Source organism: Eleutherodactylus coqui, chromosome 6 (genome assembly GCF_035609145.1).
Source record: "Eleutherodactylus coqui strain aEleCoq1 chromosome 6, aEleCoq1.hap1, whole genome shotgun sequence".
In the NCBI taxonomy this organism is placed as follows: Eukaryota; Metazoa; Chordata; class Amphibia; order Anura; family Eleutherodactylidae; genus Eleutherodactylus; species Eleutherodactylus coqui.
Genome location: NC_089842.1, coordinates 20,149,812 through 20,165,341, shown reverse-complemented (window position 1 = coordinate 20,165,341; position 15,530 = coordinate 20,149,812). Strand labels below are relative to the sequence as shown.

Here is a 15,530-nt window from a genome sequence, read left to right as displayed (position 1 = left end):
AGCTTTCGTTAAAATGTTTGTGCCATAATGGGGTAATAAAGGACTCCAAATGTTTTATCCTCGCACACTAAATGCCAATATCTAACTGCAATCCGCCTGATCTGTGTATGTTTCACACTATAATGTAAAACCAACTTGGCTACCTCCCCATTATTACTATTACCACCTCTTACTCTATCCTATCTAAGAAATTTGGCTTTATCTAATATTTAATCTTTAGCAAAGGACAGGTTCAAAACATCCTCCAGGTACTACTTTTCAAAAAATTCCTTGTTAAATCCACAACTTTGGCTTCAAGTGTCTCGTTCTTAGTTTAAGCATTTTTCAAATTTGTACATAGTCTAAGTGTCAGATTTAAGAACAAACTCAGCAGGTGGTAGGTATGGAACAATATATATCCCTGTCTAGTTATTGGATTCAAAATCTGTTAAACTCCAATCCAGAGCCGATTTCTTTGATCTCTATATTTAAATATTCAACCCTATCTTAACTGATATGGGCAACAAATCTTTAATTATGATTACTAAAACGTAATTCTTCCAAAAAAAATCCATTTGATCTTTAGCTCCACCCCATAAAATAAATGCATCATCAATATATTAATGCCAGAGTACCAAGTCTACCTATAGCTTTCGAAGATTAAAAACACTCTCCCGATTTGTAAAAAAAAATTGACATAGCTGGCCACAGACATGGGAGCCCATGGCAGTACCAGATCTATGACCAAAAAAAATTCACACTCAAGACAAAAATAATTATGGGTCAATCAAAAAAGGAATCAATAAGTAATCTAAACTCTTTTTGCTTCTGTGCCATATCTTTATTAAACTCCAAATTTATAGCATACTCACTAATTCCTGGGTAAATTATGCCGCCAGTTCCTGGTGTTCCTGGTATTCCAGGTATTTCACCTGTATCAATTAAAAAGGGAATATTGAAAAAGGTTGCATTGTTTAGTATGTTTTCAATGAAGTGCTGCTTTAAAAAGGATTGAAAATTGATTATACATACTGATTCCTCCTTGAATTGCTCCATTTATTCCAGGTATTCCACCTGCAATTAACATTTAAAAAAATGTTAGAATAGCATTTATTTTTAATTCAAAAGAATCCATTTTTTTACATTTAGGAGTAGAGATGAGCGAGTATACTCGCTAAGGCAAACTACTCGAGCGAGTAGTGCCTTATTCGAGTTCCTGCCCGCTTGTCTCTAAAGATTCGGCTGCCGGCAGGGGGGCGGGGAGTGGGGCGGAGAGCGGGGTGGAATGGAGGGGAGTTCTCTCTCTGACTCTCTCCTCCCTGCTCCTCCCTGATCACTTCCACAACTCACCGCTCACCAGCGCTGGCAGCCGAATCTTTAGAGATGAGTGGGCAGGTACTTGAATAAGGCACTACTCGCTCAAGTAGTTTGCCTTAGCGAGTATGCTCGCTCATCTCTATTTGGGAGTAGTCTTCTACTTGTCTGAAAATTGTCAGAGATGCTCACAGCCATTACTCTGAGCATGAAAATATTACCATTTTAATTTAAATGTTCACATTGACCATGCATATTTTTCTCAAAAGTTGAATACTTGCTGCACATGGGAAGATTTGTTCTACTGTGTAAGGCAATCACTAAAAATATACTCGATTTCTACATGACCCACATCTAAAAAAACTTTAAAAAGACAACCAAGTTTTAAAACTGATTTTGACTCCATTTCTTTTAACAGCAGACACTTTTCTAAAAAAAAACCTAAATCTGGAGCTTTCGTTAAAATGTTTGTGCCATAATGGGGTAATAAAGGACTCCAAATGTTTTATCCTCGCACACTAAATGCCAATATCTAACTGCAATTCGCCTAATCTGTGTATGTTTCACACTATAATGTAAAACCAACTTGACTACCTCCCCATTATTACTATTACCACCTCTTACTCTATCCTATCTAAGAAATTTGGCTTTATCTAATATTTAATCTTTAGCAAAGGACAGGTTCAAAACATCCTCCAGGTACTACTTTTCAAAAAATTCCTTGTTAAATCCACAACTTTGGCTTCAAGTGTCTCGTTCTTAGTTTAAGCATTTTTTCAAATTTTTACATAGTCTAAGTGTCAGGTTTAAGAACAAACTCAGCAGGTGGTAGGTATGGAACAATATATATCCCTGTCTAGTTATTGGATTCAAAATCTGTTAAACTCCAATCCAGAGCCGATTTCTTTGATCTCTATATTTAAATATTCAACCCTATCTTAACTGATATGGGCAACAAATCTTTAATTATGATTACTAAAACGTAATTCTTCCAAAAAAAATCCATTTGATCTTTAGCTCCACCCCATAAAATAAATGCATCATCAATATATTAATGCCAGAGTACCATGTCTACCTATAGCTTTCGAAGATTAAAAACACTCTCCCAATTTGTAAAAAAAAATTGACATAGCTGGCCACAGACATGGGAGCCCATGGCAGTACCAGATCTATGACCAAAAAAAATTCACACTCAAGACAAAAATAATTATGGGTCAATCAAAAAAGGAATCAATAAGTAATCTAAACTCTTTTTGCTTCTGTGCCATATCTTTATTAAACTCCAAATTTATAGCATACTCACTAATTCCTGGGTAAATTATGCCGCCAGTTCCTGGTGTTCCTGGTATTCCATGTATTTCACCTGTATCAATTAAAAAGGGAATATTGAAAAAGGTTGCATTGTTTAGTATGTTTTCAATGAAGTGCTGCTTTAAAAAGGATTGAAAATTGATTATACATACTGATTCCTCCTTGAATTGCTCCATTTATTCCAGGTATTCCACCTGCAATTAACATTTAAAAAAATGTTAGAATAGCATTTATTTTTAATTCAAAAGAATCCATTTTTTTACATTTAGGAGTAGAGATGAGCGAGTATACTCGCTAAGGCAAACTACTCGAGCGAGTAGTGCCTTATTCGAGTTCCTGCCCGCTTGTCTCTAAAGATTTGGCTGCCGGCAGGGGGGCGGGGAGTGGGGCGGAGAGCGGGGTGGAATGGAGGGGAGTTCTCTCTCTGACTCTCTCCTCCCTGCTCCTCCCTGATCACTTCCACAACTCACCGCTCACCAGCGCTGGCAGCCGAATCTTTAGAGATGAGTGGGCAGGTACTTGAATAAGGCACTACTCGCTCAAGTAGTTTGCCTTAGCGAGTATGCTCGCTCATCTCTATTTGGGAGTAGTCTTCTACTTGTCTGAAAATTGTCAGAGATGCTCACAGCCATTACTCTGAGCATGAAAATATTACCATTTTAATTTAAATGTTCACATTGACCATGCATATTTTTCTCAAAAGTTGAATACTTGCTGCACATGGGAAGATTTGTTCTACTGTGTAAGGCAATCACTAAAAATATATTCGATTTCTACATGACCCACATCTAAAAAAAACTTTAAAAAGACAACCAAGTTTTAAAACTGATTTTGACTCCATTTCTTTTAACAGCAGACACTTTTCTAAAAAAAAAAACTAAATTTGGAGCTTTCGTTAAAATGTTTGTGCCATAATGGGGTAATAAAGGACTCCAAATGTTTTATCCTCGCACACTAAATGCCAATATCTAACTGCAATCCGCCTAATCTGTGTATGTTTCACACTATAATGTAAAACCAACTTGGCTACCTCCCCATTATTACTATTACCACCTCTTACTCTATCCTATCTAAGAAATTTGGCTTTATCTAATATTTAATCTTTAGCAAAGGACAGGTTCAAAACATCCTCCAGGTACTACTTTTCAAAAAATTCCTTGTTAAATCCACAACTTTGGCTTCAAGTGTCTCGTTCTTAGTTTAAGCATTTTTTCAAATTTTTACATAGTCTAAGTGTCAGGTTTAAGAACAAACTCAGCAGGTGGTAGGTATGGAACAATATATATCCCTGTCTAGTTATTGGATTCAAAATCTGTTAAACTCCAATCCAGAGCCGATTTCTTGGATCTCTATATTTAAATATTCAACCCTATCTTAACTGATATGGGCAACAAATCTTTAATTATGATTACTAAAACTTAATTCTTCCAAAAAAATTCCATTTGATCTTTAGCTCCACCCCATAAAATAAATGCATCATCAATATATTAATGCCAGAGTACCAAGTCTACCTATAGCTTTCGAAGATTAAAAACACTCTCTCAATTTGTAAAAAAAAATTGACATAGCTGGCCACAGTCATGGGAGCCCATGGCAGTACCAGATCTATGACAAAAAAAATTCACACTCAAGACAAAAATAATTATTGGTCAATCAAAAAAGGAATCAATAAGTAATCTAAACTCTTTTTGCTTCTGTGCCATATCTTTATTAAACTCCAAATTTATAGCATACTCACTAATTCCTGGGTAAATTATGCCGCCAGTTCCTGGTGTTCCTGGTATTCCAGGTATTTCACCTGTATCAATTAAAAAGGGAATATTGAAAAAGGTTGCATTGTTTAGTATGTTTTCAATGAAGTGCTGCTTTAAAAAGGATTGAAAATTGATTATACATACTGATTCCTCCTTGAATTGCTCCATTTATTCCAGGTCTTCCACCTGCAATTAACATTTAAAAAAATGTTAGAATAGCATTTATTTTTAATTCAAAAGAATCCATTTTTTTACATTTAGGAGTAGAGATGAGCGAGTATACTCGCTAAGGCAAACTACTCGAGCGAGTAGTGCCTTATTCGAGTTCCTGCCCGCTTGTCTCTAAAGATTCGGCTGCCGGCAGGGGGGCGGGGAGTGGGGCGGAGAGCGGGGTGGAATGGAGGGGAGTTCTCTCTCTGACTCTCTCCTCCCTGCTCCTCCCTGATCACTTCCACAACTCATCGCTCACCAGCGCTGGCAGCCGAATCTTTAGAGATGAGTGGGCAGGTACTTGAATAAGGCACTACTCGCTCAAGTAGTTTGCCTTAGCGAGTATGCTCGCTCATCTCTATTTGGGAGTAGTCTTCTACTTGTCTGAAAATTGTCAGAGATGCTCACAGCCATTACTCTGAGCATGAAAATATTACCATTTTAATTTAAATGTTCACATTGACCATGCATATTTTTCTCAAAAGTTGAATACTTGCTGCACATGGGAAGATTTGTTCTACTGTGTAAGGCAATCACTCAGAATATCTTTGATCTCTACATGACCCACATCTAAAAAAGACTTTAAAAAGACAACAAAGTTTTAAAACTGATTTTGACTCCATTTCTTGTAACTGCAGAGACTTTTCTAAGAAAAAATAAATTTGGAGTTTTCGTTAAAATGTTTGTGCTATAATGGGGTAATAAAGGACTCCAAATGTTTTATCATCGCACACTAAATGCCAATATCTATCTGCAATCCGCCTAATCTGTGTATGTTTCACACTATAATGTAAAACCAACTTGGCTACCTTCCCATTATTACTATTACGATCTCTTACTCTATCTTATCTAAGAAATTTGGCTTTATCTAGTATTTAATCTTTAGCAAAGGCAGGCTCAAAACATCCTCCAGGTACTACTTTTCAAAAAATTCCTTGTTAAATCCGCAACTTTGGTTTCAAGTGTCTTGTTCTTAGTTTAAGCATTTTTCAAATTTTTACATAGTCTAAGTGTCAGGTTTAAGAACAAACTCAGCAGGTGGTAGGTATGGAACAATATATATCCCTGTCTAGTTATTGGATTCAAAATCTGTTAAACTCCAATCCAGAGCCGATTTCTTTGATCTCTATATTTAAATATTCAACCCTATCTTAACTGATATGGGCAACAAATCTTTAATTATGATCACTAAAACTTAATTCTTCCAAAAACAAATCCATTTGATCTTTAGCTCCACCCCATAAAATAATTACCTCATCAATGTATTAATGCCAGAGTACCAAGTCTACCTCTAGCTTTCGAAGATTAAAAACACTCTCCTAATTTGTAAAAAAAATTGACATAGTTGGCCACAGACATGGGAGCCCATGGCAGTACCAGATCTTTGACAAAAAAAAATCACACTCAAGACAAAAATAATTATGGGTCAATCTAACATGAATCAGGAGTAATCTAAACTCATTTTGCTTCTGTGCCATATCTTTATTAAACTCCAAATTTATAGCATACTCACCATATCCTGGTGAAATTATGCCGCCAGTCCCTGGTGTTCCTGCTATTCCAGGTATTTCACCTGTATCAATTAAAAAGGGCATATTGAAAAAGGTTGCTTTGCTCAGTATGTTTTGAATGAAATGCTGCTTTAAAAAGGATTGAAAATCGATTATACATACTGATTCCTCCTTCAATTCCTCCATTTATTCCAGGTATTTCACCTGCAATTAACATTTAAAAAATGTTAGAATAGCATTTATTTTTAATTCAAAAGAATCCATTTTTTACGTTTAGGAGTAGAGATGAGCGAGCATACTCGCTAAGGCAAAATACTTGAGCGAGTAGTGCCTTATTCGAGTACCTACCCGCTCATCTCTAAAGATTCGGCTGCCGGCAAGGGGGCGGGGAGCGACAGGGGAGAGCGGGGTGGTACGGAGGGGAGATCTCTCTCTGACTCTCTCCCCTCCTCTCCTGCCTGCTCACTCCCGCAACTCATGGCTCACCTGCGCCAGCAGCCGAATCTTTAGAGATGAGCGGGCAGGTACTCGAATAAGGCACTACTCGCACAAGTAGTTTGCCTTAGCGAGTATGCTCGCTCATCTCTATTTAGGAGTAGTCTTCTACTTGAATGAAAATTGTCAGAGACACTCGTAGCCATTGCTCTGAACATTAAAATATTATTACTTTAAATTCAAATGTTCACATTGACCATGCATATTTTCTCACAAAGTTGAATACTTGCTGTACATGGGAAGATTTGTTCTACTGTGTAAGGCAATCACTAAAAATATATTCGATTTCTACATGACCCACATCTAAAAAAAACTTTAAAAAGACAACCAAGTTTTAAAACTGATTTTGACTCCATTTCTTTTAACAGCAGACACTTTTCTAAAAAAAAAACTAAATTTGGAGCTTTCGTTAAAATGTTTGTGCCATAATGGGGTAATAAAGGACTCCAAATGTTTTATCCTTGCACACTAAATGCCAATATCTAACTGCAATCCGCCTAATCTGTGTATGTTTCACACTATAATGTAAAACCAACTTGGCTACCTCCCCATTATTACTATTACCACCTCTTACTCTATCCTATCTAAGAAATTTGGCTTTATCTAATATTTAATCTTTAGCAAAGGACAGGTTCAAAACATCCTCCAGGTACTACTTTTCAAAAAATTCCTTGTTAAATCCACAACTTTGGCTTCAAGTGTCTCGTTCTTAGTTTAAGCATTTTTTCAAATTTTTACATAGTCTAAGTGTCAGGTTTAAGAACAAACTCAGCAGGTGGTAGGTATGGAACAATATATATCCCTGTCTAGTTATTGGATTCAAAATCTGTTAAACTCCAATCCAGAGCCGATTTCTTTGATCTCTATATTTAAATATTCAACCCAATCTTAACTGATATGGGCAACAAATCTTTAATTATGATTACTAAAACTTAATTCTTCCAAAAAAAATCCATTTGATCTTTAGCTCCACCCCATAAAATAAATGCATCATCAATATATTAATGCCAGAGTACCAAGTCTACCTATAGCTTTCGAAGATTAAAAACACTCTCCCGATTTGTAAAAAAAAATTGACATAGCTGGCCACAGACATGGGAGCCCATGGCAGTACCAGATCTATGACCAAAAAAAATTCACACTCAAGACAAAAATAATTATGGGTCAATCAAAAAAGGAATCAATAAGTAATCTAAACTCTTTTTGCTTCTGTGCCATATCTTTATTAAACTCCAAATTTATAGCATACTCACTAATTCCTGGGTAAATTATGCCGCCAGTTCCTGGTGTTCCTGGTATTCCAGGTATTTCACCTGTATCAATTAAAAAGGGAATATTGAAAAAGGTTGCATTGTTTAGTATGTTTTCAATGAAGTGCTGCTTTAAAAAGGATTGAAAATTGATTATACATACTGATTCCTCCTTGAATTGCTCCATTTATTCCAGGTATTCCACCTGCAATTAACATTTAAAAAAATGTTAGAATAGCATTTATTTTTAATTCAAAAGAATCCATTTTTTGACATTTAGGAGTAGAGATGAGCGAGTATACTCGCTAAGGCAAACTACTCGAGCGAGTAGTGCCTTATTCGAGTTCCTGCCCGCTTGTCTCTAAAGATTCGGCTGCCGGCAGGGGGGCGGGGAGTGGGGCGGAGAGCGGGGTGGAATGGAGGGGAGTTCTCTCTCTGACTCTCTCCTCCCTGCTCCTCCCTGATCACTTCCACAACTCACCGCTCACCAGCGCTGGCAGCCGAATGTTTAGAGATGAGTGGGCAGGTACTTGAATAAGGCACTACTCGCTCAAGTAGTTTGCCTTAGCGAGTATGCTCGCTCATCTCTATTTGGGAGTAGTCTTCTACTTGTCTGAAAATTGTCAGAGATGCTCACAGCCATTACTCTGAGCATGAAAATATTACCATTTTAATTTAAATGTTCACATTGACCATGCATATTTTTCTCAAAAGTTGAATACTTGCTGCACATGGGAAGATTTGTTCTACTGTGTAAGGCAATCACTAAAAATATACTCGATTTCTACATGACCCAAATCTAAAAAAAACTTTAAAAAGACAACCAAGTTTTAAAACTGATTTTGACTCCATTTCTTTTAACAGCAGACACTTTTCTAAAAAAAAAACCTAAATTTGGAGCTTTCGTTAAAATGTTTGTGCCATAATGGGGTAATAAAGGACTCCAAATGTTTTATCCTCGCACACTAAATGCCAATATCTAACTGCAATCCGCCTAATCTGTGTATGTTTCACACTATAATGTAAAACCAACTTGGCTACCTCCCCATTATTACTATTACCACCTCTTACTCTATCCTATCTAAGAAATTTGGCTTTATCTAATATTTAATCTTTAGCAAAGGACAGGTTCAAAACATCCTCCAGGTACTACTTTTCAAAAAATTCCTTGTTAAATCCACAACTTTGGCTTCAAGTGTCTCGTTCTTAGTTTAAGCATTTTTTCAAATTTTTACATAGTCTAAGTGTCAGGTTTAAGAACAAACTCAGCAGGTGGTAGGTATGGAACAATATATATCCCTGTCTAGTTATTGGATTCAAAATCTGTTAAACTCCAATCCAGAGCCGATTTCTTTGATCTCTATATTTAAATATTCAACCCAATCTTAACTGATATGGGCAACAAATCTTTAATTATGATTACTAAAACTTAATTCTTCCAAAAAAAATCCATTTGATCTTTAGCTCCACCCCATAAAATAAATGCATCATCAATATATTAATGCCAGAGTACCAAGTCTACCTATAGCTTTCGAAGATTAAAAACACTCTCCCGATTTGTAAAAAAAAATTGACATAGCTGGCCACAGACATGGGAGCCCATGGCAGTACCAGATCTATGACCAAAAAAAATTCACACTCAAGACAAAAATAATTATGGGTCAATCAAAAAAGGAATCAATAAGTAATCTAAACTCTTTTTGCTTCTGTGCCATATCTTTATTAAACTCCAAATTTATAGCATACTCACTAATTCCTGGGTAAATTATGCCGCCAGTTCCTGGTGTTCCTGGTATTCCAGGTATTTCACCTGTATCAATTAAAAAGGGAATATTGAAAAAGGTTGCATTGTTTAGTATGTTTTCAATGAAGTGCTGCTTTAAAAAGGATTGAAAATTGATTATACATACTGATTCCTCCTTGAATTGCTCCATTTATTCCAGGTATTCCACCTGCAATTAACATTTAAAAAAATGTTAGAATAGCATTTATTTTTAATTCAAAAGAATCCATTTTTTTACATTTAGGAGTAGAGATGAGCGAGTATACTCGCTAAGGCAAACTACTCGAGCGAGTAGTGCCTTATTCGAGTTCCTGCCCGCTTGTCTCTAAAGATTCGGCTGCCGGCAGGGGGGCGGGGAGTGGGGCGGAGAGCGGGGTGGAATGGAGGGGAGTTCTCTCTCTGACTCTCTCCTCCCTGCTCCTCCCTGATCACTTCCACAACTCACCGCTCACCAGCGCTGGCAGCCGAATGTTTAGAGATGAGTGGGCAGGTACTTGAATAAGGCACTACTCGCTCAAGTAGTTTGCCTTAGCGAGTATGCTCGCTCATCTCTATTTGGGAGTAGTCTTCTACTTGTCTGAAAATTGTCAGAGATGCTCACAGCCATTACTCTGAGCATGAAAATATTACCATTTTAATTTAAATGTTCACATTGACCATGCATATTTTTCTCAAAAGTTGAATACTTGCTGCACATGGGAAGATTTGTTCTACTGTGTAAGGCAATCACTAAAAATATATTCGATTTCTACATGACCCACATCTAAAAAAAACTTTAAAAAGACAACCAAGTTTTAAAACTGATTTTGACTCCATTTCTTTTAACAGCAGACACTTTTCTAAAAAAAAAAACTAAATTTGGAGCTTTCGTTAAAATGTTTGTGCCATAATGGGGTAATAAAGGACTCCAAATGTTTTATCCTCGCACACTAAATGCCAATATCTAACTGCAATCCGCCTAATCTGTGTATGTTTCACACTATAATGTAAAACCAACTTGGCTACCTCCCCATTATTACTATTACCACCTCTTACTCTATCCTATCTAAGAAATTTGGCTTTATCTAATATTTAATCTTTAGCAAAGGACAGGTTCAAAACATCCTCCAGGTACTACTTTTCAAAAAATTCCTTGTTAAATCCACAACTTTGGCTTCAAGTGTCTCGTTCTTAGTTTAAGCATTTTTTCAAATTTTTACATAGTCTAAGTGTCAGGTTTAAGAACAAACTCAGCAGGTGGTAGGTATGGAACAATATATATCCCTGTCTAGTTATTGGATTCAAAATCTGTTAAACTCCAATCCAGAGCCGATTTCTTTGATCTCTATATTTCAATATTCAACCCAATCTTAACTGATATGGGCAACAAATCTTTAATTATGATTACTAAAACTTAATTCTTCCAAAAAAAATCCATTTGATCTTTAGCTCCACCCCATAAAATAAATGCATCATCAATATATTAATGCCAGAGTACCAAGTCTACCTATAGCTTTCGAAGATTAAAAACACTCTCCCGATTTGTAAAAAAAAATTGACATAGCTGGCCACAGACATGGGAGCCCATGGCAGTACCAGATCTATGACCAAAAAAAATTCACACTCAAGACAAAAATAATTATGGGTCAATCAAAAAAGGAATCAATAAGTAATCTAAACTCTTTTTGCTTCTGTGCCATATCTTTATTAAACTCCAAATTTATAGCATACTCACTAATTCCTGGGTAAATTATGCCGCCAGTTCCTGGTGTTCCTGGTATTCCAGGTATTTCACCTGTATCAATTAAAAAGGGAATATTGAAAAAGGTTGCATTGTTTAGTATGTTTTCAATGAAGTGCTGCTTTAAAAAGGATTGAAAATTGATTATACATACTGATTCCTCCTTGAATTGCTCCATTTATTCCAGGTATTCCACCTGCAATTAACATTTAAAAAAATGTTAGAATAGCATTTATTTTTAATTCAAAAGAATCCATTTTTTTACATTTAGGAGTAGAGATGAGCGAGTATACTCGCTAAGGCAAACTACTCGAGCGAGTAGTGCCTTATTCGAGTTCCTGCCCGCTTGTCTCTAAAGATTCGGCTGCCGGCAGGGGGGCGGGGAGTGGGGCGGAGAGCGGGGTGGAATGGAGGGGAGTTCTCTCTCTGACTCTCTCCTCCCTGCTCCTCCCTGATCACTTCCACAACTCACCGCTCACCAGCGCTGGCAGCCGAATGTTTAGAGATGAGTGGGCAGGTACTTGAATAAGGCACTACTCGCTCAAGTAGTTTGCCTTAGCGAGTATGCTCGCTCATCTCTATTTGGGAGTAGTCTTCTACTTGTCTGAAAATTGTCAGAGATGCTCACAGCCATTACTCTGAGCATGAAAATATTACCATTTTAATTTAAATGTTCACATTGACCATGCATATTTTTCTCAAAAGTTGAATACTTGCTGCACATGGGAAGATTTGTTCTACTGTGTAAGGCAATCACTCAGAATATCTTTGATCTCTACATGACCCACATCTAAAAAAGACTTTAAAAAGACAACGAAGTTTTAAAACTGATTTTGAATCCATTTCTTGTAACTGCAGAGACTTTTCTAAGAAAAATTAAATTTGGAGCTTTCGTTAAAATGTTCGTGCTATAATGGGGTAATAAAGGACTCCAAATGTTTTATCATCGCACACTAAATGCCAATATCTATCTGCAATCCGCCTAATCTGTGTATGTTTCACACTATAATGTAAAACCAACTTGGCTACCTTCCCATTATTACTATTACGATCTCTTACTCTATCTTATCTAAGAAATTTGGCTTTATCTAGTATTTAATCTTTAGCAAAGGACAGGCTCAAAACATCCTCCAGGTACTACTTTTCAAAAAATTCCTTGTTAAATCCGCAACTTTGGTTTCAAGTGTCTCGTTCTTAGTTTAAGCATTTTTCAAATTTTTACATAGTCTAAGGCCTCCTTCCCACGAGCGTGACGGGCTCCGCAGCGTAATATTCCGCTGTGAAGCCCGTCACGGCGCCCCCCAGAGCCCCTATACTTACCTGCGGGAGATAGCGTGAAATCGCTTCCCCGCCCACCACCGCTCGTCACCGCTCGTCACCGCCCACCGCTCTCGCGTCACCAGCCGTGTCACGTGACGCGGCCGGACCGCGTCATTTGGCGTCATATGACGCTCGGCGGTGGGCGGGAAAGCGTTTTTTCACGCTATCTCCCGCTGGTTACAGCGGGAGATAGCGTGAATGGACGGCTTCCATTGACTGCAATGGAAGCCGTCAGTGCGTACAGCCCGTCCTCACCCGCAGAAAATAGAGCATGCTGCGGGTGAGGACGGGAGAAATCGCGGTGCGTAATTCCGCGGTGGAATTACGCATCGTGAGCATGGAGCTATTAGGTTCAATAGAACCTAATAGCTGCGTGCAACGCAGCGGATTTTCGCCGCGAATTACGCGGCGGAAATCCGTTCGTGGGAAGGAGGCCTAAGTGTCAGGTTTAAGAAAAAACTCAGCAGGTGGTAGGTATGGAACAATATATATCCCTGTCTAGTTATTGGATTCAAAATCTGTTAAACTCCAATCCAGAGCCGATTTCTTTGATCTCTATATTTAAATATTCAACCCTATCTTAACTGATATGGGCAACAAATCTTTAATTATGATCACTAAAACTTAATTCTTCCAAAAACAAATCCATTTGATCTTTAGCTCCACCCCATAAAATAATTACCTCATCAATGTATTAATGCCAGAGTACCAAGTCTACCTCTAGCTTTCGAGGATTAAAAACACTCTCCCAATTTGTAAAAAAAAATTGACATAGTTGGCCACAGACATGGAAGCCCATGGCAGTACCAGATCTATGACCAAAAAAAAATCACACTCAAGACAAAAATAATTATGGGTCAATCTAACATGAATTAGGAGTAATCTAAACTCATTTTGCTTCTGTGCCATATCTTTATTAAACTCCAAATTAATAGCATACTCACCATATCCTGGTGAAATTATGCCGCCAGTCCCTGGTGTTCCTGCTATTCCAGGTATTTCACCTGTATCAATTAAAAAGGGCATATTGAAAAAGGTTGCTTTGCTCAGTATGTTTTGAATGAAATGCTGCTTTAAAAAGGATTGAAAATCGATTATACATACTGATTCCTCCTTCAATTCCTCCATTTATTCCAGGTATTTCACCTGCAATTAACATTTAAAAAATGTTAGAATAGCATTTATTTTTAATTCAAAAGAATCCATTTTTTTACGTTTAGGAGTAGAGATGAGCGAGCATACTCGCTAAGGCAAAATACTTGAGCGAGTAGTGCCTTATTCGAGTACCTGCCCGCTCATCTCTAAAGATTCGGCTGCCGGCAGGGGGGCGGGGAGCGACAGGGGAGAGCGGGGTGGTACGGAGGGGAGATCTCTCTCTGACTCTCTCCCCTCCTCTCCTGCCTGCTCACTCCCGCAACTCATGGCTCACCTGCGCCAGCAGCCGAATCTTTAGAGATGAGCGGGCAGGTACTCGAATAAGGCACTACTCGCACAAGTAGTTTGCCTTAGCGAGTATGCTCGCTCATCTCTATTTAGGAGTAGTCTTCTACTTGAATGAAAATTGTCAGAGACACTCGTAGCCATTGCTCTGAACATTAAAATATGATTACTTTAAATTCAAATGTTCACATTGACCATGCATATTTTCTCACAAAGTTGAATACTTGCTGTACATGGGAAGATTTGTTCTACTGTGTAAGGCAATCACTAAAAATATATTCGATTTCTACATGACCCACATCTAAAAAAAACTTTAAAAAGACAACCAAGTTTTAAAACTGATTTCGACTCCATTTCTTTTAACAGCAGACACTTTTCTAAAAAAAAAAAACTAAATTTGGAGCTTTCGTTAAAATGTTTGTGCCATAATGGGGTAATAAAGGACTCCAAATGTTTTATCCTCGCACACTCAGGCCTTAGTCACACGGGCGTTTTTTCACGCGATTTGCGCATCGCATGACGGATGCGCATGCGCAAATCGCGTGACCGGCGCCGAAAAATCGGCCCAAAAATCGCCCGAAAATCTGCTCCTAGCCGCGTTTCATTAGAAACGGGCCGGAGCTGTCCAGCGCATTGCATTCAATGGAGACGGCAATACAGCGGCTCCATTGAATGCAAGCGCTGCGGGCGAGTGTGGGATGAATTGTCGGGAAGGGGTTAAATATATAACCCCTTTCCTGCAATGCATCCTGGAAAGTGAAAAAATAAAAAAAATTTATGTACTTACCTGCTTCCGACAGCTGGAGATCCCGGCGGCCGGCCTGCAGTGGGTGTGAAGGGGGTGTGACTCAGGCTTGCCCCTGATTGGCTCAGCGCTGAGCCAATCAGAAGCAAGTCTCAGTCACACCCATTCATGAATTCATGAATGGGTGTAACTGAGATCAGCCTCTGATTGGCTCAGGCTGAGCCAATCAGGGGCAAACCTGAGTCACACCCCCATCACACGCACTGCAGGACGGTCGCGGGGATCTCAGGCTGCCGGGAGCAGGTGAGTACATCCTTTTTTTAATTTTTTCACTTTTCAGGATGCATTGCAGGAAAGGGGTTATATATTTAACCCCTTCCCGACAATTAACCCCGCGCACGCCGGCAGCCCATTGCTTTCAATGGAGCGGCTGTATTGCCGCTCCATTGAATTCAATGGGCAAACATCGTTCTTCTCTGCCACAGCTGTTCCAGCTGTGGCAGAGAAGAATGATTTGTCTTCTATATATTCTCATTGGGGTCGGCGCTGCTGCCGCCGGCCCCATTGAGCGCATATAGAGAAGAGAACAGGAATCGCAGATCGCAGATAGGTGCGATCTGCGATTTCTGTTCTCTAATTTATCGGACGAGCGCATAAAAAGCGCTCATGTGTCCGATACCATTGCAAAGCAATGGTTT

The 15,530-nt window shown here is 38.4% G+C and overlaps 1 protein-coding gene across 1 annotated transcript in view; it reads right to left on the bottom strand.

Moving 5' to 3' along the window:
* Positions 1–15,530, bottom strand: part of LOC136633501 (collagen alpha-5(IV) chain-like) — a 191,095-nt gene that overhangs the window by 55,010 nt on the left and 120,555 nt on the right. The window contains exons 36-51 of the mRNA XM_066609262.1: positions 13,752–13,793; positions 13,592–13,651; positions 11,482–11,523; positions 11,322–11,381; positions 9,735–9,776; positions 9,575–9,634; positions 7,988–8,029; positions 7,828–7,887; positions 6,242–6,283; positions 6,082–6,141; positions 4,503–4,544; positions 4,343–4,402; positions 2,757–2,798; positions 2,597–2,656; positions 1,012–1,053; positions 852–911 (exon numbers count right to left, since the gene is read on the bottom strand). Of these exons, the coding sequence (XP_066465359.1) occupies positions 852–911; positions 1,012–1,053; positions 2,597–2,656; positions 2,757–2,798; positions 4,343–4,402; positions 4,503–4,544; positions 6,082–6,141; positions 6,242–6,283; positions 7,828–7,887; positions 7,988–8,029; positions 9,575–9,634; positions 9,735–9,776; positions 11,322–11,381; positions 11,482–11,523; positions 13,592–13,651; positions 13,752–13,793 (816 nt within the window). The remainder of the gene's footprint in view (positions 1–851; positions 912–1,011; positions 1,054–2,596; positions 2,657–2,756; positions 2,799–4,342; positions 4,403–4,502; positions 4,545–6,081; positions 6,142–6,241; positions 6,284–7,827; positions 7,888–7,987; positions 8,030–9,574; positions 9,635–9,734; positions 9,777–11,321; positions 11,382–11,481; positions 11,524–13,591; positions 13,652–13,751; positions 13,794–15,530) is intronic.